Raw genomic sequence first — 25,527 nt, 5'->3', positions numbered from 1 at the left:
GGGCTGGGGAACCCCAAGGCACCAGTCAGAAAACACTTTCCTAATGGACGGAGATGCTCTCTGTGATAGCTTACCTATGAGACCTCAGCTCTCCTGCTCTCCTTTAGGCAACTGAATGAACTGGTCAGAAAGAAAAACTGCTCAGTGTCTGATAATTGCTTTTGTTCACTCTTAGCTGGGAAATTCTTCTTGAAAATCTAACATTTAGTTTCCTAAACCTAAACTTTCTAAGACTAGTTATAATAGGTGAAACATTTTGAAGAATTGAAGAATTTTATCACTTAAATCACCAATTATTTCGAGACATAAACTTTAAGGAATTTAGAGATTTTAGAGGAGCTAAGATTTTTGGTTAGAGATAAGCTTTATTGGAGTTAATTAAAATAAATGGGTAGGCCTTGATGAAGTTAAGAGTTAGTAGTTAACTAATAATTGATTTCTTGTCAACATAATGTTTGGTTAGCTGGGTTTATAAATTAAGAATATAGAAACTGATAAATAGCTTTTAGGAACATAAGACAATTGTAGGCCTCCTCTGTTCTCAAACCAATTAAAGACAGGGAATGGGAGTTCTACCAAGGATTCATTTGTCATATTTGCATTGAAAAGGTAGAAAGGTCAGAACGAGGAAGACTTCATTTACTTCCTCATTTTGGGACCCCTCCCCGTGAAAGGGACCACTGACCCATTTCAAGGAACAAACTACACATGCTTAATAGCTTTTGAACTAATTACCATAGGAAGCGGGAATGGGATGTACCAAAGTTATGAATATGTATTTGTATTTCGGGTATTCAATACTTGTATAGATAAAAGGACTCTGTAATCACCTGTAAATTGTGGTGTGTATTTGGGAGCTATCCCTCATGCTGCCCAGCATTGCAATAAACATAGACTTTCTAACTTTAAACTGTTAGAGAGGTTTTGTCCATCACAGTTGGATATTGGTACTAGATCAATATCCATATTTTTAATAAATCAATTTCTCTTTGAAAAAAATCAGTAGAATGCAGAAAAAACACAAGAAAGAAAGTCCCTAAAAAGAAATACATATTTTGCTTTATAGTTGTTAGAGACACAGAGACACAAGATGTGACAAGTGACAAGTGATGTTTAGTGTGTGGCAGCATTCATTATTCTCTGCTACATTTTATAAGATGCACAAGAAGTCAGCAAGAATAGTGATACTAGATCAACCCACAAGTTTGTGTAGCTCAGTATCTGACCTGTATTAGAAATAAAGCATGAGAGAGCAAACTTACAGTGATTCTTTTCTGTTAAGCTATCCTACCGAATATGTATCGTTTTTGATTTAAGTAATTTCAGTTTAGTGTGGCCTCATGGCATAACAAGATATTATGTAAAAAGGATTTCCTGCTTGTCTAGAAGTACTATAAATCTCAGTTCTTGCATTTGAGAAATACTGAATTACATTACTGTCTTCACCTACTCCGTTGCACTTGGTATTTTGTCATCTTTCGTCCATTCATCTCCTTACTTCCTGAAGTATTTATTTTCATACAGAAGTTGCTCCATATTTGTTACAACATTCATTCCTCTGTCATTTCCAGTTATTTTTCTTCCTCTGCATTGCTGAGTGAACTGGAACTACAAATTCCATATCTTATGGAGTACCAGTTGCAGTATTTGGTGATCATAAATTGAGCATCGAGCTGATATTTTCATAGAACTTGCCACAGTAACTCCACAATGTTCATTCCAGCATGACAGTATCAATTATACTCCAGCAAAATAAGCATATACACATGGAGACACACACACCATATTTATTTCCAAATGTTATATATCTGTGTGTATAGCAGTCTACATATCTGTAGTGAGTGCTCTTTCTCCTCATGGACATTAAGTTACATATATTGAACATACATTGAACTTTCTGCCTTTGTAAAGCCCCATTAATCAGTACTGTAAAATTCCTACACTTTTTTTATAATTGGGTTTTGTTTTTCCTTCGTTGAATCTTCATTATTCACTGTCTACTTCTATTTCCAGATTATTTTGGGGTGTATGTTGAGCAGTACAGAGGCCTGCACTGATCTTTCTGAAAAATCAGTGATAAACTTCCACCAGAGAGAAGAATGACTTCCCCTTTCCTATCTGTTAATTTAATAGAAGATCAGATCTCCTTTAACAGAGATTGCTTAGTCTCTTTCTAAGTCTTTGGTGGAGACCTTTTAAGAAGAAATATCATCCCATTGTTTCTGTCTTGACCCATTATATTCAAGCAGTGTACCTATAGCCATGTAACATCCTTGAAGAGTGGGACTAAAATAGACACACTCGCTTTTCCACTTTTCACTCAAGTTCTCATCAAAGTCAATATATCTCAAGGATTTTTTGAAATGGATATGACTGTGCAAAAGCGTCAGGTCAAATATATCAACAAGGGCAGGAGTGTGAACTAATGCAGTCAATAATTGCATGTTACATTTGCTTTAGTTTTTACTGCTTCTGAAGGAAAGTTATGTCTAATTTAAGCTTGATTCTAAAAATATTCATATTTGGCCTAAAATAACTCCACTTTGGGAATGTGCCACTGCAAATGGGAAGTTTTTGAAAGGCTTCACTTTTTTGGTAGATGAGAGTATTGTTCAGTTCCATCTTCCAATGTTTAATATACCACATTTAATGAGAAGTACAGTGTAGATCAAAGGACAGGATTTGGTCTTTAGTTACCCTGCTGCTACTGGCACTAATCTCACAGGTCCTGAAAAATTATGAATCAAATATATGTCCCTGAAAATGTCACTATTCTGAATATTGCACATATTGCCTGAGCCGTCAGAAATAAAAATCTGCTCTTAATTATTCTTCCATTTTAAAAAATAATCATTTTCTAATGGCCCAGTGAATAGGAATTTGATGTTTTCTTTGGCTAAACATTTTAATGATTTAGTAAATCTAAAAAGTAGATGTGCCTCTATAATATATAAATTTTTGAAAATGAGTAGTTCTTTCCCAGTTAAATCTCTGTGGCTACCAAGAAAAGCAACATTTATTTAAATCTCACTTAAGTTTAAATGTTACTTATGGGAAACATTTTAAGAAAAAAAATGCAATGGAAAGCCAGACATGCAAAATTAGGCTTACATGTGTTACATGGATGCAGGCTATAAAAATATATAGCTAGAATTAATGATATTGTACATTTTAAACTTTTGACCGTCTTATTGTTTTCCCTTAATGGGCAAGAATATTGTTTATTTTTTTCTTCATTAGTATTGTATGGAGCTGATTTCACTGTGATGAAAAAATGAATAAAGCAGAAAATATTAAGAAAGTATAAGAAGAAACATGAAGGCTTTGGATAGTATCAGATTTTCTGCTGGAAACAGAATAATCCAGATCATAAATCCTATTTGCTTTTAATATATTTTTTCCCTCATCACAGTACTTCTTTCAGTTAATTACCTTCATTGAAAGCCCAAAGAAGTGAACAGAAAAGACTCCCATTGAAACTTTGGAATAGTCTCATAGATACGATTTTTAGCATGAAATTTTACCTTCATTAAGGGTTGAGGGGTTTAAAATACACAGAGTAATGTGGTCTCTTTTCTATGTTTTTTTTCAGTGTGATGATAGACTCTAACATTTTATCTCAATGCTTTGCTTCACTGAACAATGTATCTTTTGGAAACATTGATGTTAACAGTCAATTAATAAAATACACGTATTATACAGCTAGAAAAGAAATATTTCTTTTTCTTGTCCTTTTGATCATGGCACCATGTACTTATGCAGGAGAATATAAAACATTTAATGCAAAACACTCTAGTTGATTCTGGATAATATTTCATTACCTTGCTTGGCTGCTTCTAAAAGCAGACTGCTTATTACTCCTTAGGTATCTGTTTGTACCTGAAATTCTACACAGAACTTTTCTTGCTCCTTGAAGCCAAGTAAACTAATTTTTATTTAAATATTTTTTGAAGTTTAATGCCAAAGTACTATTTAGTCAAAAAGAAGTGTGAAACAAACAATATATAACAGTGCAAACAAGCATGACAAATTTGGAAGGCTAGGAGGGTAGTTAATGTTTTCTTCTGCCTTTTTGCATTACATCTCTGTACTAATTAAGACACTGATCCAATGCAAAATCTCATCATAATAATGCATGCATGTAAAGACTGAATTAGAGTTGTACACGTTGTCTGGAAAGTACTGTATAGAAGAGGATCCAATAGGGTCTGGAGCAGTGACTTTTTCTTTACAGATTTTAAATATCTGTTGAAAAAATAAAAAGCATAAATTTCTGCGCTGTAAACATCTCATTCTTTGTGTGTCAGGTAATCAAAATGAAGGAATATCTTTTGTTTTCTCATATAATGAAATTATTTCTTTAGTCTTCATGTAACCATGGGTATAATTATTCTATTTCAGAATAATTTTGGTTAGGATATTGTAGAATTGTGTGACAGCAGGGCCCAGTTGTGTCCAACTTAGAGCTGTAATTCTCCTTAGGAATAATAATTTTGCCAGTTCTGTTCTCCACATCTTTTATTGTTAGCTTGTCTTCTGACGGTTCTCATTGGTCATTGTGACTGCTTTCGAAGTGCTGACAAGACAAAATGTGGATGTTTTTCAACTTTTGCAGATCTAAGTGACCAGCTTATGGAAGTGGTGGGTCTGGAAGGAGCCATGGAGATGGGACAGATATACACAGGTCTGAAAAGTGCTGGAAGACGGCTTGCCCAGTGCTCATCTGTTGTCATCAGGTATCAGCAGCTTTAACTTAGACTGCAATGTTGGAGTGAAACTGAGGAGTTTTATGTATTGACTTTCTTTTGTAGTTTAACAGTCATAATTATAATTATTATTTCTTGTGAAAGTATCATTTTTGTATATGGAATTAATCTATTCCATCTACATTCTATGCCCATACATCTTCCTTTCTTTAAATGTGTCAAAAAACTAAATTTACATTCAATATTCACATGTTCTATTCAAGTGCCATTTTGTCCAATGAAGAGGTATTGTCAAGCATTTGGAGCAGAAGGAGTAAGGCATGAACATCTTGGGGTTTATTGTTGACATATACTCCATGCAATTTCAAGCCAAAAGTAATTTAGCATTACTTTGTCACATTTTAACCCATTTATAATGCATATCACACCAGGGAATATTAGTGTGTAATTAGTAATTGTAAAGCACTTTTTGATCTGTGGAAGTCAAAGTGCTCTGTTTTTAATTTATTTGTTATTTACTGAATTCTGACAAGCCGCTGTTACTAAATCTGTTGGTGTGTGTGAGCCGATGATGGTGGAGTACTCTAATTTCATTGTGTTTTATCATTTCTAAGATAAAAACATTCACAATAGAGTCAACTTGAATTAGAACACAAGGAAAAAGTAATTAATCTATCTTTTGGATTAAATAAGGACTGAAAAGGAATTGACCGTCTCTTTTTCAGTCGAGAATTCCTCAGTAAGAATTTTCCAAAATTTATTAAACCCATAAGCTCTGCAATTATGAGCCTAAAACAGAAGAGCAACAATAAAAGAATAAGTAGGAACCCTTCCTGAACTATAAACTGAGAGCTCGTTAAAAATTCTTCCTTCATTTATGGCCATAGGTGATAGGGGATAATTCCTTGTAATGTTAGCTTGTTTTCAAAAAACATCCAAGCCAGAATTTCCATTGACCAACATGAGTCACTAATTTTTCCATTATTAGATTTAACCACTCCACGCTATTTCTAACAGTCTTGTGTGCAAACTGTTATTACACAAAAATACAGGGTTGGAAAAGACCATAAATGTAGTAATTTTTCTTTTTCTGTTCTCATTTTGCTACACTTTTCTTAATGTGACACCCAGAACTGGAGAGGGAATACTGTCTGTATCTTTCTGTTGAAATCAGTGCCCCTTTGCTAACAATTTAAATTTATAATATGGCATGTTAAACACTCTGAATATAGTGCAAACTTCGTTCTCTGTGAGTGTTCTGTCTAACTCAGACACTGTGACTGTAGTAAGTGATGATAGACCTAAAATTTATTTCTCATTTCCTTTATAGTAGAATAATATATATGCTATATATATATAAAATACTATTATTGTTATTGTGTCATTCACTCATTATTTCACAAATTACAGACTCTTCTTCCATGAAAGAGTAGTGTATTACTAGCAAGATACATTAATATTTGCCATGTTTTTGCTTTGTATGTTGAAAATCAGACTAAGCTTTTTAAGTTGACTATGTTACATTTGTAAGCATATTGAATCGTACTGGAAATTCCAAAGGAGTTTAGGGTGAATCAGGGTTATATCCGTATGCCATCACACATGTGCCTTTTTAATAAATACATCTATCAATTTTTCTAGTTTCTTTTTCTTATATTATGAACTTTGTACCTTTAGGACCAGCAAGTCTCTGCCTATGCAGATAGATGGAGAACCTTGGATGCAAACTCCTTGCACGGTAACTGCAACTGAGTATTTTCCTTTCTCTTTTTTTCAATGGTAGAAATATTTCTCTTATGTTTAGAAGACAATTGTTTTCATCAGTATTAACTGATTTTTTCTTAAATAACTGAAGTTTTTCTTGAATAACTGAAGTTTTTCTTGAATAACTGAAGTTTTCTTAAATAACATCTTCAACTGTTTTTATATACTTCCGTACTCCCTGCAGTTTCAATTCATCATTCTGAATTCAAACACAGGTTAGAGTGGAATAAAAAGACATCTATTTCAGAAGTTTGGAAAATACTTGAAGAGTGCAGTCTCAGTATCCCTTTACCCAATATGGCCATTTATTTATGATGGTGTATCAGATTTTGTCTCTCTATTGCTGAGGAAAATTCAATCTTTGTTTTGATGCTAAAATGCAGAGGGTAACTAATGTTAGTCTTAAAAATTTAGAAAGCTTTTCTATTGTGTTTTTGAGAGTTCATATCAAGAAAGTTTTAATTAAAGCTGAAGTCTTAACTGTTCTGCTTCAATTATACAATAGGACTAATATTTCTTTAAGTCCTTACAGTTTAAGAGGTAAATAAAGGAAATTAATTAGTTTCTTGTTTCAGTACCCACATATAGGAAGTGAGGGCATACAAACATCAATCTGCATAGGTTAGGATAGCCTAGGCTAGGATAAGAACTTTCTCAGAGAAGGTTCTTTGAGTGACTCTTTAGAGACAATGCAAGAAAAGGTGTATCTGTAAGAACTCTCTGTTTTCATCTCTCTCCAATAAATCATAGAGGCTAACCAGGCCTTCAGAGAGGAGGCTGATGAAATCAAAGTTCTTTATTGTCCTGTGCATTGTATTAATATGTTTTCTTATTAAGTTCTACTAATTTTGGTTATCTAAAGAGGACCTGTACTTTTAAGTAGATGAATTGCTATAGCCTTGCAGCTTATAAATATGACAAGATAGTACTGTAACAAGGAAGAAATCCCACTACAAATGGGAGCAATTTTCAAAGAAAGGATACTGAAATCCTGTCATGAGCTTTATGGCTCGGGTAGAATTAAAAGTTACACAAAAAATAAAAGGGATAATGCTCAGAAAGGTGCTAATAGGTGTGCAGCTGATAATATATGGGTTAGGATGACAGAAGAGGGTTGTGGTAGTTCATGTTTACCAGATACACCATAGAGTACAGCTGAACAGTGGGAAGGATGCTGAGTTCTCATTCTCTAGGGAAGTGCTCAGATTCTGCAATGTGAGGAGAACCATAGAAACACACACTGTGTGAAAGCAGAACAGTGGGGGTTTTATGAGATTTGTTGCAGAAAACCGTTTGGAGTTAAGAGATATCATTATCTTTACCTATTCTACAATGATGGCTCAGTGCAGAGCAACAGTACTGAACCCAGCAGTTACTTGTTCAGGAAAAAGACATGGAATTTTTCAGTTGCCAGATTACAGAAGAGAACTTATGGAAGGTTGCTGGCAATAACATGTGCTTCTTTTTTTTTTCTGTCCTGATGCTTGGTCTGTGCAGAATCCCTGTTATCTGATTGATAATGCTAGCAGAAGCTGCCTGTGCAATTGAGAACAAACCTGGGGAAAAAGACAATTCTTACATTTCAATTACTGCCCTGAGGGAAACAGTAAATTACTATTGACAATTACTGCTGTCCAGTTTTAAAGGAGATGAAATGGCATATACTCTTCTGAGGAACCTATTCTTTTTGCTATACCATTGTTTTAAAAATATACTTGGTGCTGTGTAAGAGAACCATGCTGTTGAATGTACTTGTTTAGTCTTTGAGGAAAAAATACATTAACTATTTGCTATACCAATGCACTTCCATGAAATTAGATATAGAAATATTAATTTTTGTTATTTTATTCATTTTTGTGGGGGTTTTTTTTCTGCTGAGGAGCTTCAGTATTTAGTGCAACAGCTTCTTGCATCTTTGTATAATGTACCACACTCTGTTTCCTACATCTTACAAAGTAAAAAACATGTATGGTCCAACCTCTTTCCTCCCCACTAATTCTAGCTACAGTATAGTTTTTTCTTTAAGTTCTCTGCAAAGTAGGTAGGAATTCTTCCTTAGATAATAGGAAGATAATACCCACCTATGTCCTTAGACATAGATTTGGTCAAGATTTGATATCTGAGTTTGTGCTTCACAGTGATCTTTGTTTGGAAGCCAAAGCGTGCTTGATCATGTAAATACCAGGGTGATACCTGTGATGTGTATCCAAACCAGAGTCTATACGAAACCCCCAGAAAGTCAAAATAATTCTTTAGGCTTAGTCAGCTGTGTAATCAGTCATTTGAGCCAGCAAGTGCTCAAATTTCAGAAAACTGATAAGGAGGCCAATATAAAAATCATTAGGTTTGTCTTTTTTTAGAGAAAAAACTGTCATTTTCTCCCAAAATGAAATCAAATGTATGGTGACACGTTTTTAAATGAAAAAAAAAAAAATCATCATGGCCAGATAAAGAACTCTCTATAAAGTTCCCTAGACACTTGTGATAATTTGGCTTTCCTTTCCTTTTGCCTCTTAGGAAGTTTCTTTCTCTAGTCATTATAAGAAATTGAGGCCTGTATATAAAGATGCATTCCTGCATTGTGCAGACATGGGGAGACGTTCCCAGGCTACCTCTTTTCTCATTAGGATGCTGAGACAAGGCACTTATTAGTTTACTAGCGATGTTGTTTGAAGGAAAAAAGCTGTGTTTGGATATACCATCTCACTAGTTTTAGGAGAGAGAAGTCTGCACCTTGTTAGGTTGCACACATCAGTGAGACACAGCAGCTGAGCCTCAGGTTTTTGATTCTTTTGTGTTCCAGCAAGAAAGCTATTGTTAAAAAAAAACCAAACAGCAAAAAACAAAACCTGCTATCTTTCCCCCTTCAACTATCTTTTATGAAGTTGAAATAACACACTTTTTTTGGTATCTTAGGAATTTCAGTATTGTTAAGGACTGACCTATAAATATTACAGAGACTAAGTGAGAAAGAAGCTCATAGAATCAGCCTGAGTTGAATCAACTCTTGCCCAGCTTGCAAGTACTTAAGCTCAAAAGTACTTTTCTGCATTGCTTCAGGTTTTGATATAAATGAGAGTATTTTCCAAATGATTTTTCAAGAAATTAAGTTCAACCTGATCAAAATTCTCCTGCTTTTCTATTGTGCCTATTCAGGAAAACAAGTTTGGCCTCAAATCTCTGTTGTGTATAGGATACAGCCTGCACATGCAGGCTTGGAAGTTTACTTCCTGTTGAAGGAACCAACATGTTTCTGTTTGTGGCTTCTCCTTTCTGACTGGGAGAAAAGTTTCGCACAAACAGCATGAGTTGCTGACCCTGTTCTTTCTCATGCGTATGGAGGCCATGCTCCTCCAAAATGATGCTGTGAGCTCTGAGAAAATACTGTGGAATGTGGTAGATAATGCAGTGGTTCTCCAGAAGCTGTGATCTGTGATTTTTCCTTTCTGTGGTCAATTTTAGGAGTAAACAAATAGTTGTGTGTTTCTTTTAAATCTTTTATGATACATTGCTTATGCACCTATCATCCATACAGGAGAGCAGGTACACACTCATGTAGGTTCTGTGCATTCTTAAAAGTGTGCGTGGCTTGGTGTAAAAATCTGTCATCGAGAATTATTCAGTATGTTGAACACATGCAGAATGCAGTGTCTAACAAAGTCAGTCTGCTGTGTTATAAGATGAAGCATCTGAGGATCAAATTGTATTGTTTTCACTGGTTTGTTTTTTTTATAGAAGACTTTTTGGGAGAAGGAAAGATGATAATGTTAATATTGTGTTAAACATCTTGTCTGATTAGCTGAGGAAGAAATTCTATCAGAGCTCTCCCAGACAAATATAGCAACATGAAAGATATCTATGGTTTCACCTGATCTCCAAACAGGTCATTAATAGTAATGAAACTTCAAAGACTCTCAAGTTAATTCAATAAACTTCTAGCTTTAGCCATCAGGGTTTTTTTAAGAAAAGTAATCTTTCAATTTAGCTACATAAATTATTAGCAATGTTTTGAAAAAATCTATAACAATGTTCCATCCTAATTAGAAATAACTGCAATTTATGTTCTTTCATCTATTCCTGACTTGCTTGGCATGATATCTGAAAGAGTGTCAAGCTTCTAGAAACACTAGATTAAAAGTAGAAGAAAGAAATGTCTATAGAAGATGCAAGAATATTGCTTAAATAAAGAAACAAAAATAAAAACCCATAGTCAGAGCTCACCTAATGGATTGCCAAAAACACAGTTTCACAAGTATCTGAGACACAGTATTTTCAGAATTGTTTCCTGATTGTTTACTGATAGTTTGACTAAGTAATGGAATAATGTTACACAAAATTAGTATTTCAAAACACTGTCATTTGAATGTACCTTAAAAATAAGTTTTGAATGAGTGGTTTCTCTCCAGATTTTCCTTTAGTCCGTAGAGAGGTGATGAGCCAGGGCCCAGGGATCCTACTGTCTTGTAGTTAAATGAAGAGAGAAACAAGAACTTAAACCAAACCAAGCTTTTATTAATAATCACTGTGTGCCAGAGCGAAGTGAGAAAACTAAAAGAGAGTTACAGATTTCTTTTATAGAGATTCATTGTCTCCACTACCTCACACATCACATGAAGCAGCTGCAGCTGTATTCTAGACTCTGTAAAGTATCTTTTTTCCATGTCTCTGGTTGTAGCAGTATTTTCTTATCAGGTCTTTATAATGAGAGAATTTGACCTACTGCATCTGCCACTTTAGAGCAAACAGGAGCTGGGTCCTAGCTATGGTGGCTGATTTCAATAGAATGTTAGCCAATTGCCACAGAGTTAACCCAAAAATGGAAATCAGTAGAGAGGATTTTTGATGTTATACAAAAATGCTGCACTTTTTTTTCCCTTTTGAGCAGCAGTGTGCATTCTGTTCCAAGGCCAGATTGATTTATTGAGTTTTTAACATTTTATTTTGCAGCTGGGCATTATTTTTTGTGGTCACAGGTACACTGCACTTTAATTATTTTTGTTTATGTATGCATATTTTTTCTTAATTTCACAACAGTAGTTTTTGTAATTGACAAAGCAATTTACTGCATGTGTGCTTTCTGCACCCCAGACAAATACTCTAGCATGTAGTACACCTTTCTTTCCAGTTCAGATTGTTAAGAAAAGAATTAGTTGTGACTAATTGCCAATTAATTTGCAGTGGTTTTAGGGAGGAGGGGGAAAAACAATTGCACCTACTAATTAAAATTTAAAATATTCCAGAATGTCATCTTTAGGTATCTGTGGAATACATAATTTCCATTTTAGTTCTGCACTGGATCTGTAACAACCCTGAGCTGACAGCTCTATTAATTTAAAACCTCAGTGATACCTATTAGTACAAAACATGAAAAAAATGCCATTAATCATTTATTTTAATTTTGCAGCTCTGTCATTTTCTCAGTATGTTTAAAAATTATGATGACACCGTAACGTTTTCCAATCTACCTGTGTGAAGGGGAAACGGATCACACTACTTAGGAGAGAGACTAGAGTATATTATTAGAGCTTAATGAATGCCAAACTGATTAGATTTGATTGCACCTTGCACAATAATATTGTTTAGAAATTTATTTAAGATGTGTTGCATAACGCTTTTAAAACAACTAGTCTAGATCTGAGAGATTTTGCCCGAAATGCCACATGATGCAAGTCACAGTTTAATTTTGCTCAGCAGTGCCTACATTCTATCACTCTGATTCATAACATGATTCTCCATACACTCTTGATCACCTAAGACAGATAAAATTATTTGGCACTCCTGTGATATAGAGGAGTTGCATCCCTCCATTTCCTGTAAGAGGAGCAGCATTTGGGTATCTAGACTGTGAGAAAACCCACTTACCCTAAAAACAACCAACATCTAAACCCTGCTGAGAACATGTAAAAAAGTGACCATAAACTAAAAGATCCAGTTGGATAAGGCTGGGGTTTTTTTCTGGCAGTTTTTCCCCCGTCTTTAAAATACAGTAATAAGTTATTTAACCTGAATTGAAATATTATAAGCAGAGCTGATTAGCTCTGTTTCCAGTTTCCTATTGTCAGGAAATGCAATACTTTAGAACCTGCATTTATAGCATGATGTCTTCTGAAATATTAAAGAGTAAATGTTTAGGCATTCTTTGAAGCATAAAAGTTACCAGCATATACTGCAAAAAAAGGAACATGAAAGTAAAACTGACTGACCTAAAAGATACTGTTATCATGCTAAAATATTTTATGCTCACTGCATTTTATTTAGTGGATATTCATGTGGCTTCAAGGCAATTTTGAACCTCTGACCTGCTCCTAAAACAAATAAAGGCCTGGTTTATGCATTTTGAAGTATTTTTAGTATCAAAAATTCAGGCTTATCACAAAATTTTCTATGACATATAGGGAGATATTATCATCTCTTCTTTTGAGAATTATGATCTTTCAATTTGACCTGGTGTTTATTGCCATGAATACAATCATTGGATGTACTTTCTAATACTAGAAAGGTAATTTCTGCAAATGCAAGATTTTTCTGCTAGATAAATATTTACTATATATACCAACCCTCATGGGATAAAATCTTGGCTTCAGTTTGTGAATAAGAGGTTTGTCATTGGCTTCAACACTTTAAGTTTAGCCTAGAACATTGTGGAGCCGGCTTACAACAAAAATCCATGGTATCCTAGCAATTCAGGTGGCTACAGACTTACCCCCCAAAGGGGAATTCTATTATTTTCTGCTTTTGTCTGTTTTTAAATATAAATTTATGCTAAGTATGTAAAATAATTTCTTGTTTGTTTGGGGATTTTTGTTTGTTTGTTGGTGGGTTTTTTTTGTTTGGGTCAGGTTTGGGTTTTTGTTGTGGTTTGGTTTTTTTTTTGTTTGGTTTTTGTTGATGTTTTTTGGGGTTTTTGTTGATGTTTGTTTGGGGAGAATTGTTGTTTTGAGGGTTTTTTTTTTGGTTGGCTAGGATTTTTTGGGGTGGTTGTGTGTTTGTTTGGTTTTGTTTTGCTTTTCTTCCAGCAGCAGTTCAGGCACTCAATTTATGTTTAAAATGTTCTTTATATTACCCTCAAGTTATTACTATTTTCAATAAATTGAGTAAGTGATCTCAAAAATTGTTTTCCAGAATTGCGTAGTAATTTCTATAAGTATATATTATCAACTCCTAAAAATACATTAGGTTAGATTTTAGCTTTCTGGATTTTTGTCTATGCAATCTCTTTTCCTCATGTGCATGTGTATATGTAATTCACAGGTAAATCTAGGAAACATTAAAAATTTTAAAGAAGGGGGTTTTTTTAAAACTTTTATAATTGTGTTTCTACTAAAAAAGACATGAAGATGCTTTATGAATGGAAGAGAAACTGAAAGGTAAATTTTAGTCTTTAGACACTTCCCTGTACACACACAGAGAATCTCTATAGAGCCGTAAGTAGGAATTTTTGACTTAACAAAGTCTCTGTTGCTTCTAAGTAAAGATATGTCTCTCTTTCTCTCTCTTGCTCTCTTTTTGTCCTCCCATAGAGCACTTTCAATGTTAGGTCCTTCTTTGACCTACAACACTGTTTCTCTGTCTGAGATCCTCAGTGCTTATTCCCATCTTGAAGTGAGCACTGTCACTTGTCACCCAAACTCACAGCTCCAGCTCTGGCAGTGCTGCCAGTATGAGAACAGAAGCAGAAGTGAGAGACCAGGGCAGAAATGCAGTGACTGAGAGTATTGAGAAAGACAAAATTAGCCTTCTTCAGGCACAGTACTGCAATGATCCAGAAACATACTGATCTTTTTGCATCAGCCAAAAATAAGATGTTTCAATTTATTTAATTTTGTAGGGCAGGAAAGAGAGGAATTGATGTTTATCATTGTTAACCAATGCAATGTTAATAGACACGACCATGACTAAGTGAAAAAATATACTTTAAATTTACACTTTATTGTGGCATTTTCAGAATGTGAAATATTTTACACCATTGGAATTGTGCCTATTTATAACAGTTGAAAATATATCTTGGAGAGAGTCATATAGGACTCATCCCCATGCATGGTAGTGGTTAATCATGTTCAGGCATGTTAGCTGATCTCAGCTGATAGGAAGCAACACACTGAAGAGGTTGTGGTCTCTGAAACAGATGGCTCAAGCCAAGAAAGAACATTACAAATGATAAACATTTACTCAGTATGTAATTGCATTCATCCTGAGGAGCATTGAACAGCCCCAACCCGACACGCAATCTGTACAGGGTCTTAGGATTACCTCACCCCTTCCTACTAAAGCCATCTTTTGAGCTTTGCTCTTTTGTTCACTTTAGGATGGAATTACTGTTTTACCTCAGAAAGGAAACTTAAAGGCAATCCTACTGCCACATCATGGCCAAATCTTGCAATAAGCAAGATTTTACTCCTTATGACTTGGAAAAATTCACTCACACCAGCTGTACGTTACTTCATGTCATGATTCTCAGGATCAGGTTGATATCATCACTGCTCCTGATCCCCAAAATACATCTTATGAAGCATGTGGAAGTTACAAAAGTAGGCAATTTTCCAGGACCAGATCATCAGCTGGTACTGACATCAATGGAATGATGCCAGCTTACCCCAAGTACAGATTTGGCTTCCAAGTGATGCCTGAAGCAGAATTTATTGTGAGAAAATATATTGGTGCCAGTCTTTGAAAGCCGGAGTTATTATCCATGTGAAAGTAATCTACATTGCCAAGAACCCCCCATATGCTATATTCGATACTAATGAATAGTGTTGACAAAAAGAGGTCCCACGTGAAATTTGAAGTTAATGAACTAAGGTGGCATGAAAATGAGCATTTGGAGAGTAAAGTAAAGGCTCTAATAGAGTTAAACCAAGACACAGAGTCTTTTGAGATTTTTATGTTTCTGTCTTCTTACATTGTAAAGTAGATTTCCACCCCAAGAAATGTCCTGATCTATATTTTAATGAGCCTCTCCACGTGACATACATTTTTTGTTTCATTTACTATTAGTGAATGACAAGTGAAGGATATTCATTTTAGCTTGAAAATGTCAGGTATGCACTTTAAGAGATATATTTTTCTAGTTTTTAATGAGGTGGTGTTTCTTTTTGAAACAGATACCCATCTCTGATGTGGGTACTATGCAGGTGACAACTGATATTTAATAAGTGATGGTTCTTGTATTAGTCGTAGTTCACTAAAGAAAATGTCTCGGATTGCTTTTGAAAAACTCCTAACGTCACTAGCCCAAAGGCAAGATGTGACCTTTTTATTACATAATGAGAATCATTTATTATCTTACAATGTATCTTAAAGTCACAGACAAAATGCCACTTTGATAATTGCTTTCAATTAGCTTTGAGCATAGCATACATTCATAAAATGTCTTCTCTAATTTAGACTTGAATTAGAGAAAATTGCAGACATAATCTACTTTAAGGTTGTCTCATTTAAGGTGATTCGTAGTTCTATATCAAAGAAATCAAAACGGGTGGCTTTAGAGCAGTATTACAAAGTGTTTTAAATAGTCTTTTCAATATTTGAGTCTTTTCTATTAACAATTAATTAACAAATTAGAATGCTAGTTCATCTTTTTGGACCTTTTCATGTGTATTAACTTTATACTTTTGTTCACCATGGCTGTTTTGAAATTAAGTACTGTCCTGTGGTACATGAGTACAGCTTGATTAGATGTATAAATAAAGCATGTAAAGACATAGCTTATATCTTAATAATAGGCAACAGCTTGGTCTGTCAGCATGTATGTTCTTTCCAACTTTTAAATTCTTCCTCAAGAGCAAGCAATAAATCCCACACTCAAAAAGTAAGATTATATATTGGCGTGTATTTTATTGCATGTGTTTATTAATATTTTTTTGCAAATAATTTAAACTATTTGCAGAAAAACTATTACACATAGATTGATCTACTGCATATGGAACATTATTCATAACAAAAAACCAGGTAGTTTCCTTTCAGCTTGGATTAAACAATGCAGGTCTGGAAGTTATATATAAAGATAAATCAGGCATCTCAGATAGTTGGGACTGAACTAGCTCAAGGGATAACTCTGTTTTTCTTCTTTCTTCCCCAGATAAAAATTACTCACAAGAACCAAGCCCCCATGTTGATGGGACCGCCTCCAAAAACTGGTCTTTTCTCTTCTATCATCAAAAGAACAAGGAACCACAGCAAGGAATAAGCCTATGTAGTTTAGTTTAAAAAAAAACAACAACAACAAAAAAACCAATTAGCTTTGTTGGGCTTTGGAATATTTATGCTGGAAATCTTTCAAGAATTTTAGAATATCTTCTATTTGCAAAATCTTGGATTTTGGTTTAACTGTTCTGTAGCTGAGCTGATGTAAAACTATGCTACTAGAAAAAGATGTTGTCACAGTTTTGTAGGCATTTTGCATGATGAAAGCAGATGTTTACATACAGTGATACAGCATATTTTTTGTTGCATGCATTACCATTTACTAATCTGTGGTCTAATTCTGCCATGGAATACAGGAAGAAAATGTCATGGATAATTTGATTTTCTCTCTTTTCTGTTTCAGCTTTTTCTACTACAATAACCATATGCCATAAGTTCAATAATATCTCTTCAATCAAACATCTTTAGATGAATAGTCAATCTGACCTGTTTCAGAGTAGAATCATTGCAAGTCTCCTTAGCCATTATTTTTAGTTTATCATTTCTTTCTACCCTGAGAATATTTTTATTCAACTAAGTATTAAAATCCTGTAAGTTATTCTGATAACTCCTATGTACATGTGTAACTGTACCTGCTGAAAACATCTAACAATATGCACAGTATTAATGATCATGATTGTTCTTGTGTAAGTTAGAGTAAGCTTTTGTTAAGATTAAAAGTTGATGAAAGTTTGAGCAAAAACTATGGGACTAAGATCGTGCTGAGTGAAGATAATAATAATTGCAAAACTAGCCATCAGTGTTTGTTGAAAGCCTAGAATTATTTTCATGAGCAATACATCTCTGTAACATGGCAAACTTTAAATCATTCTCCACATAGACCAATAGCATAGTGCATATGCACACAAATAACCAAAGCTCATGCCTAATTAAAGTGCATTTCCCACCAAAGATTTAGTGAAGGATGCTTCAGAGAAATGGGTTAATGCATAATTAATCAAACTCACTGGAGTAGATTCACTTCTGAAAATTTACAGTTCTTTTGATTGCATTGTCAATGTCCAGACAAATGTTTGGGTAGGGAAGAACATTAAATTAATTTCAAGTAAATACTCCCTTTTCATTGTTTCATGAGTTGATTGACATAGTAACATATGCTAAATATTCAGACATAGATACGAACTCTAAATATTAGAAAATTAAACATATCTTTTCCTGTCATAATAATTTATAAATTTATGCTATCCATAATTACTCATCCCCTAAGTTAATCTCTCAAGGAAATGATGAACTGTTGTCTATTACCCTTTTGTAGTTTGCTCTCTGAAATCCAGACATTTCTTGTCATAAATTTTGGTGAGGCAGTTGCTCAGGTTTTAACTTTCTTAGCTCTCTGAGAGACTTCCTAACAGCTTAGAAATCATAATACAGGGATTTGTCTGAGGTTTGCACAGCACTGTCTAATGTTGAAGGGAAGTCGAAGAATGGCAAATTTTTTCAGTCTTGCATATAAACAATCTCAAACAAAACTTTTTGTGCAGTCTTTACATTGTTCTTTGTTCAGAGTGAGCTGCTTCTCAGCTCTGCATGTCTTAAGTTCTCAGAGATTTCATAAAAAACAAGGAAAAAAAAATTTTGCTTGAAATGCATGATTTCCCGTTTTTATCCAGACTTTAAAATGTTAATTATTTATTAAATCTATTTTTCTATTGATTCATTCATCCATTTTAAAAATAATACTTCGTCATGCTGTAGTGCACGGTACTGTGCATGTATTTAAATAAAGTTACTATCATTTGTTTCTCAGTATAAGAATTCAACAGAGTCCTAATTTATATAATAGACATTAAAATAAAAGTCAGTATATAGTTGGTAAGGATTATGTCTTTGAAATATACAGTCTATGTTCTGTAAACATTAGGAGGTAAATGCCAATTAATGTTTTGTTCAGCATTAGGTAGAAAAATATGAAGGTGATTATTCGCTAAAATTAAGATCTTGTATTCACCATTCTTGGGTCCAGTGGTGTTGACATTTACAGTTACCATAGGAGTAAACTAGGTATTTTTCCTGTGCATTGCAGACACACACACACAGAAGCATTTGATGCACTGAACTACAAACATGCATAAGTATAGAGCAAAGGTTATTTGCAAAAAGAAGGAATTTGCTGATATAATATTACGTAAAGTGTATATTGGTTTTATGAAATTATGGTTACAGGTGATAAATATTTTCACATAACTTGACATAGGATTTTCTACCAATGCTCTCAACTTTTTGTGGCAAAAATGTGTTTAACAATAATATATAATGTGTTCTCTATGATTATCTCATGAACATTGTAACTCTGAAAACAAATAAAATTATACATAAGCTATTACTAAATAATGTATGCAATTTTAAATATGTCAGTCTGTGATAGCAAGTTGGTCACAACACACTTTTTTTATATAAAGAGGGATAGAGGAGTCCATGCCATCAGGATTATACAATTATATTCAATTCTGAATAGGCATATAAACAGTAAATCAGATCTGCTGGTCAGTGAATATAAATTCTCGCTGTAACAAATTACAACAGAGCAGCCATTATACTGAATTAACAGTTTCCACAGCAGAGGCTGTCTTTCTATTAATCTTGGATGTTTGGGGATTTTTTAGCATGGCCTCCAATAACTTAAAACCATTCTCAGGGTGAAAGTATTGGTGGTGAAGAGAAAAACTTTAGAGTACATGAAACATAGTATGAAAAGAAAATGGTTGGTGTAATGAAAGAGAACTTAAAAAGTGAAGATTCTTTTCTTCACTTCAGTGTGCACAGAACTAATGTGAAATTATTCATTGGTGTAAGAAGTGAAACCAAAAGTATGTGCATGTATCTACATAGAGCTGAAACAGAAGCACCGTTCTTAGGTTGACTGAAGAGGGTATCTGCAAACCTACTCATACAATGAGGCATTCCTTAAGGCTTCATTAATGACATTTGCAATGTAAGTGACAATTAAAATATATAGGCATTAAATGTGACACTAGAATTGCAAATCTTTGATCATTGCGTGTTAACTGGGCAACGTGCTGACAGAAGAACATGATGTCTCAGGGAAAAACTTCTGATACTGTTCAGAGCCTCTCTCATTTCACATGAGTTCCTGTTAAAAAGAAGTGGAAGAATTTCTTGCAGAGACAATAGAGAATTACTGTTTCCAGTACTTGTAGGCACATTTGCTCACTCTTATCTTAATCTTCTCTAGGATTGCATGTACATCACAACAATGACTAGCTAATATCCAAAATTATTTAATGCAAATAAAGTTACAGATTTCCGCATGTTCCAGAATATTATAGTAAAAAAGAATATAGTCAGCTATGGTATGAAAGGCAGAAAAATACCTTTTTTTTTTTTTTTAAATCTTTAGTTTATTCTTTGTTTGCCAAGATTACAGCATTTTAGTGATTATTAGTGATTTAGCGTACTAGTGGTATTGTACAAGTTACTGCCTTTAACCCCAAATGGCTTCTGGGGCTTGTAACTTTGAGGCAGACCATAGCAATACCAAGACTTTCTGGGAAGCAGACACTTCCAAGGTGTCCCTCACCTCTCTGTGGGAGTGACTAGGGAGAATGGCTACAAAATGGGAAAAAAAAAAAACAAACAGGAAGAATTATCTCTAGACGTGGAAGTAGAAGAAGATCAGAGAGACCTCTGCTATGGAATGAAAAAACAGATGCTCAAAGTGAAGCATGGTGCAGTGGCATCCACAGAAATGGTTACCTGGGAGGCCAGATGAAGGCACTCAGGGCTAATGAGCAGCAATGAGCCAGATAAATGGGTTAATTACCTTTACCCAAAGAGCTCTTCCATTTATGGCTGAAGGAGTAAAGTAGTATTTCCTTGCTTTGAATGCAGAAGGACCCTGAGAAATTTGGGCTGACCTAAACAATACTACCGGGCCCTTCAGGGGAAGGGAGAAGGACTTGCAAGCAAAGAGGAGCTGAAGGATTGTCACAAGGAGGTAAAGGACTTTCCAGAACTTTATCTTTTTCTTTCATACCCTGAAAAAAAAAAAAAAAAGAAAATTTGCCTTTGCAAAACAGCATTTTGTCAGGCTACTAAGTGGTTAGCCTGAAAATAAATAAATAAATTTAGAAAGCTGAGGTGGGCCAGAGGAGCACAGCTCAATGTTTTATGCAAGAGCGGTGAAGAACGTGTCAGCCTGTTGCCAGCTAATTGCTGCTTGTCTCCAGCTCCATCAGGTCTGAAAGCATTCTGTTTTCTCTCTGTCCAGAAGGAAGGAAACTTCTTGTGGTCCTGCTGAGGTGAGTAAAAGCCTTGCTGTAGCCCTGGCTGGAAAATGAATAAAACATGGGCGAGACCTGGAAGCTGTTAATGAGAAATAAAGTAATAGCTTAAAATCTGTGGCATGTGAGGCTCTGAGGTTGTGCTGTGCAGCAATGTCTGAGGTGGAAACTGTCCTCATGTCTACCAGGGTTTGCTGATGTCTGCCCAACCTGGGCTTGTGCCATCAGGAGCCTGATGGCTCCTACTCCTCGTTTTTGTTCAGACTATGGATTTTCAGTTGGCCTTGAAATAAGGGGGTTTCACCCTTTCTGTTTTGACTGTATGTGTATGGAGCTTTTCCATTATCAGGTTCTCTTTACTTTACAAATACCTCTGAAGAAGAGAAACTTCTCCATGACCATTGACTTCTATTATGTGAAACTGCCTGACAGCTTGAAACTATTAATAGGCAACGATACTTCTAAGCATCTAGAGTCTGGGTATGGTGGTATTCAGAGGCCGCTTTCTTTCCCTTCTGATTCATGATACAAAGAGACTCCCTGAGAAGCACCTCAGGGCTCTCTTTAAATGTGACTCATACAAAGAGTAAGCGATAATCATCGGGCTTTGTTATTTATAGTAAGGGGGTTGATGGTAAAGAAGCAGATTCACGTGAGGTACCCACTCTAATAAACATGGAAAATAATGTACTGGGTCTGAGTGAGAAGGGAAGATTTTGAAGTTTTTGGGTCAATTTTTATACTAGTGTCGATATGAAAATACTTAGCTGCTGATGGACCTCTTTGAAATAAACTTTTGGTTGGTTGCTTTTTACCTAGGGTAATATTTGCATGCTGTGAAGGAACACAGAAATTTGCATTAATAAGCTGGTTTTTTTGGACAGGGAAGTGAGCACTTCTTACTCTTTTGGTGAAAGCCATCTTTATGAGCCCAGTTGTGCTGGCTAATAAGAGATTGTCAATCTTCAGGGCTGTTATTCTATTTACATTAAGTATGCAAAAAACTCAAACCACATGATAACAACTATTCTATAAATTATTTGTACCTGCAGAGAGCGATTGATGATAGCTCTGTCTCTTGGTGAGGTGGACATGGCAACGTGAGCATTGTCACTGTAACTTCTGCCCAGCCATGAGATTAGCTTTTGCAAAGGATGTGGTGTAGGGTTTGTTAGTGTGATGGTTTCTTCTTTTGTTGGGTTTTTGAGTAAATGTGAATGTGTTCTAAAACTCTCTTTTTATCCCAGAATGCTAAGAACTAAAACTTTGATTTAGACAGATATAAAATATGTTTATCATACACACATATGTAAGCAAGCAAATGCAGGAAGATCTATTTCATCTAAATTGAACTTTACCTCCATATGTTTCAATTCAGCCCTATTATTGAAGGAAAAAAGAAAGAACTTGTTAATGTAGGTGGCTTTAGAGATTTCAGGGGAGAAATGGGTGTGTTGGGCTTTTGTTATCAGTGGTATGACCTTGTTACAACAATATCTACATATAGGAGCTTTTTTTAAGGAGCTTTTACCTCATTGATATCAATCACTGTTTTCTTTTACTATAATCTGAATACTGATGGGGTCAAAAATTCCTTAACCTCTGTTTCATCAAAATTCATTCAATTGTGTGGAGGACCCTACCTTCCCTAATTAATCTGCTTTTTCACTGGATTCCTATTTCAGAGCAAAATAACTTAATTTTTAAATGTCAAAATATTTTGTCCTTGAATGTTTAAAGGGAATGTAGTGTTTTGTTTGATTCATTATTTCTGGTTCATTACTGTAGTGATTAGCATTGTAGTATAACTGACTTTTCACTTTAAAAAGAAAAATGTGAATAAAATGATGCTCTTTTTAATTCACTACAAATATAGTTATTATTTCCTTTAAGAAAAAGTTTGTTATTGTATTTGTTCAAGATCCTGCAATGAAATTTTCAACCTTTGTGCCTTTACAGTTGACAGCAGAGTAAAAGGCTGCCCATCAAATTCTAGTATTTAGTTAAACTACCTGCATTTTTGGTATTCCAATAGGGACACATCTCTTAAGTGTTACATTCAAGGAGTTGCTTTTTCATTGTTTCTCTTTTTTTCAGATTAATTTGTCAGAACAAGTCTAGCTGGTAACTGAACAAAGAAGGGAAATTGCATTATTAAGTTATCCTAATTATTACAAAATAAGTGAATCACAGAAGAATATTACAGTGGGCATTGTAGAACAAGTTATTGACAAGGCAGGTATAATGCTTGTTCTTATTCTAAGAAAACACTGTAACTTAATTGAAAATAACCATTCAATCACATTGACAAGGCATATGTATGTCCTGTAATTCTCAAAATCCTGCAGTCTTTAATGTCTCTCAGTGTTTTGGGTGAATTATCAGCTACTACTGTGTGATGGACAATCTGAACTCTTTTTGCACCAGAGTTACCCAAAACATGTGCACTGTCTGAAGTTTTGCTATCTTCTTTTTGGTCACTGTCCCTTTATCACTAAGTACTGTCTATGTCTAACCCAATTGATACTATGTTAAAATTCTTGCTGTGACAATCATCAGTCATATTTTTATGATCTTGGAACACCAGGTTAGTGTGTTCTAAGATCATAAAAATAGTGTTAGTGCACTTGCATGAGGTTAATGGAGCTTCAAGAAAAGGTTACATTTCTTTGGCACAAGATAAGGTTCCCTTCTGATGGGAGTCCTGTCACTTTTCAAGATATAACAACTTTCTCTGTCAAAGAGTTGAGATATTAGTCTGTGTGAAATGATTTATAGTTTTTCCTTGGCTTGCCTGCTGAATCTTAGTTAAAAAAAATCTTATGTCAGATGCCAATCGTTTCCTTTTGGTATGTATGTAGAAATATGTGTTACCAGGAGAGCTGGTGAAAGCATTCAGATATAACCAGAAAAGCTGAGCTGGCAACAGAGAGCTGTTCCTGGAATCAGACTCACACAGACACAATTTGAAACGTTCAGAAAAGGGTTAAACTCCCTTTATTCGTTTCTAGGGTGACTTCTGTCTAAAAATGCAAGAGTACAAGTAGGTATTAAATACGTCTGTAACTTGCCACTGCTAACGCTCATGTCTGCGCAATATTTCTGCTGTTTTCTTATCTCAGATATAGCACAAATGGTAATTTTTAACTGTTTCTACTATGTGCTTCCTCCACAAAGTACAGTGCAATAGCACAGCATAAAAGCAGATTTTATTAAGTGCAATAAAAAAAAGTTTTAAGGAGCCCAAGATACCTTCTGGTCCAACATCACAGGACAGTAAAGGGATTTGCAGGAAAAAAAAATCACATAATGCTGATTCCACCTATTCTCAGTAGAAGTTTGCAACACAGAGGACTTCTAGCCAAATTACAATGTCATTTATTGTTTCCTTCTAGTTTGTTAATGAATGAATTTGGACAGTTTCTATGATATGATCCTTATCAGAATATATATGCACACAATTGTGTAAGGGAGGATTGAGAATATTTTGGCAGATCTGGTTCCCCTTACATGTGTACCATGCTATTTCTGCTACACCAATTTAAGACCATTTAAAGTCCTAATGTAGAATGAGATATTAAGTCATAGTTTTGGAGATTATGATTGAAATATAGCCTTGGTTGAGACAATTAAACTGAAGTTAAGGATGTGGATGTGAAGTCCCAACTCCACTGAAATTCTTGGTTTACCATTGCAAACACAGAGCCTGTGTTTTATCCCTGCTATCTTGTGGCAGTGCTAAGAACATCTTTCCTGCCCCAGTTAAAATGTCTGCAAGAAGTTCAAGTAAGAGACTGAGAAGTTATGTGCATTCACACATCTGTAAGACCTACTCAAGGTTGCACCTGCAAATTTCCCCACACTTTTAGCATCGACATGAGGTCACCAAGTCTCTTCCTTTCAGCACAGTGCTCATGTTTTCCTTTCTCACTTTTCTACGTCCTTAGCAAATGTGTATTTCCGTCTCCAAAAGCATTAGCTTCAACATGCTGTATTAGAATATATTCTCATCTACACAGTTCTGTAGGTTGGTGGTTAGGCTCTAGGCTGAGAAATGGAAATTTTAATTTTCTCAGGTTAAGGAACAAATCAGACTCTGGTTTTCTAGCAAGTGCTATAAGCAGTGTTATAAGAGAGTCCTGCTCAGTTAAGGACATGTCTTAAACTCCACCCTCTGAATCTCAAAGGCATGAGAATTTTAAAGCTCCAACTAGGTGGAGTTCACACATCACTGTTTTATTTTGCATCTGCCAATTCACATGTAAATTTTGTGGATTCTTTGTGTAACTGTGCCTCTTCTCACTATTCAGAGCGTTAAAAATCTACCCTTAATGTTTGAATCACCCTGCTGGGGTAATGTAATACTGAACTTGAGTAGGAATGAATAAATAGTTGCTTTGAACCCAGCTTTTAGGACTTCAAGAGAATATTGACTTGGTAACAAATTCTGTGCTGTTGCCTTAAGAGGGCCTGACACAGTGCTGCAAAAACCAGGTCTATGTGCAGCATAACACAGCCCACTCCTAATTATTTCTGCCTAAAGTAGCTGCTGCTGTTTGGTTTCTTGTATTTCATGCTTAAAACAGCAGTGACGCAGTAGTGAGTCAGGCCTT

The 25,527-nt window shown here is 34.9% G+C and overlaps 1 protein-coding gene across 8 annotated transcripts in view; it reads left to right on the top strand.

Moving 5' to 3' along the window:
* The window catches only part of DGKB (diacylglycerol kinase beta), a 378,030-nt gene extending 359,026 nt beyond the window's left edge, over nt 1-19,004 (top strand). For all 8 annotated transcript variants that reach the window (XM_054273525.1, XM_054273526.1, XM_054273527.1 and 5 more), the window contains 3 exons: nt 4,616-4,736; nt 6,384-6,444; nt 16,549-19,004. In XM_054273525.1, coding sequence (XP_054129500.1) covers nt 4,616-4,736; nt 6,384-6,444; nt 16,549-16,656 — 290 coding nt within the window. In that variant the 3' untranslated portion in view covers nt 16,657-19,004. The remainder of the gene's footprint in view (nt 1-4,615; nt 4,737-6,383; nt 6,445-16,548) is intronic.
* The last annotated feature ends 6,523 nt before the right edge of the window (nt 19,005-25,527 follow it).

The sequence above is a fragment of the Melozone crissalis genome, unplaced genomic scaffold (genome assembly GCF_028551555.1).
Source record: "Melozone crissalis strain CALT ecotype California unplaced genomic scaffold, PUWL_Pcris_2 ptg000016l_1, whole genome shotgun sequence".
NCBI classification, from domain to species: Eukaryota; Metazoa; Chordata; class Aves; order Passeriformes; family Passerellidae; genus Melozone; species Melozone crissalis.
The sequence above is the reverse complement of the archived record's forward strand: the minus strand, read 5'-3'. Positions and strand labels throughout refer to the sequence as shown.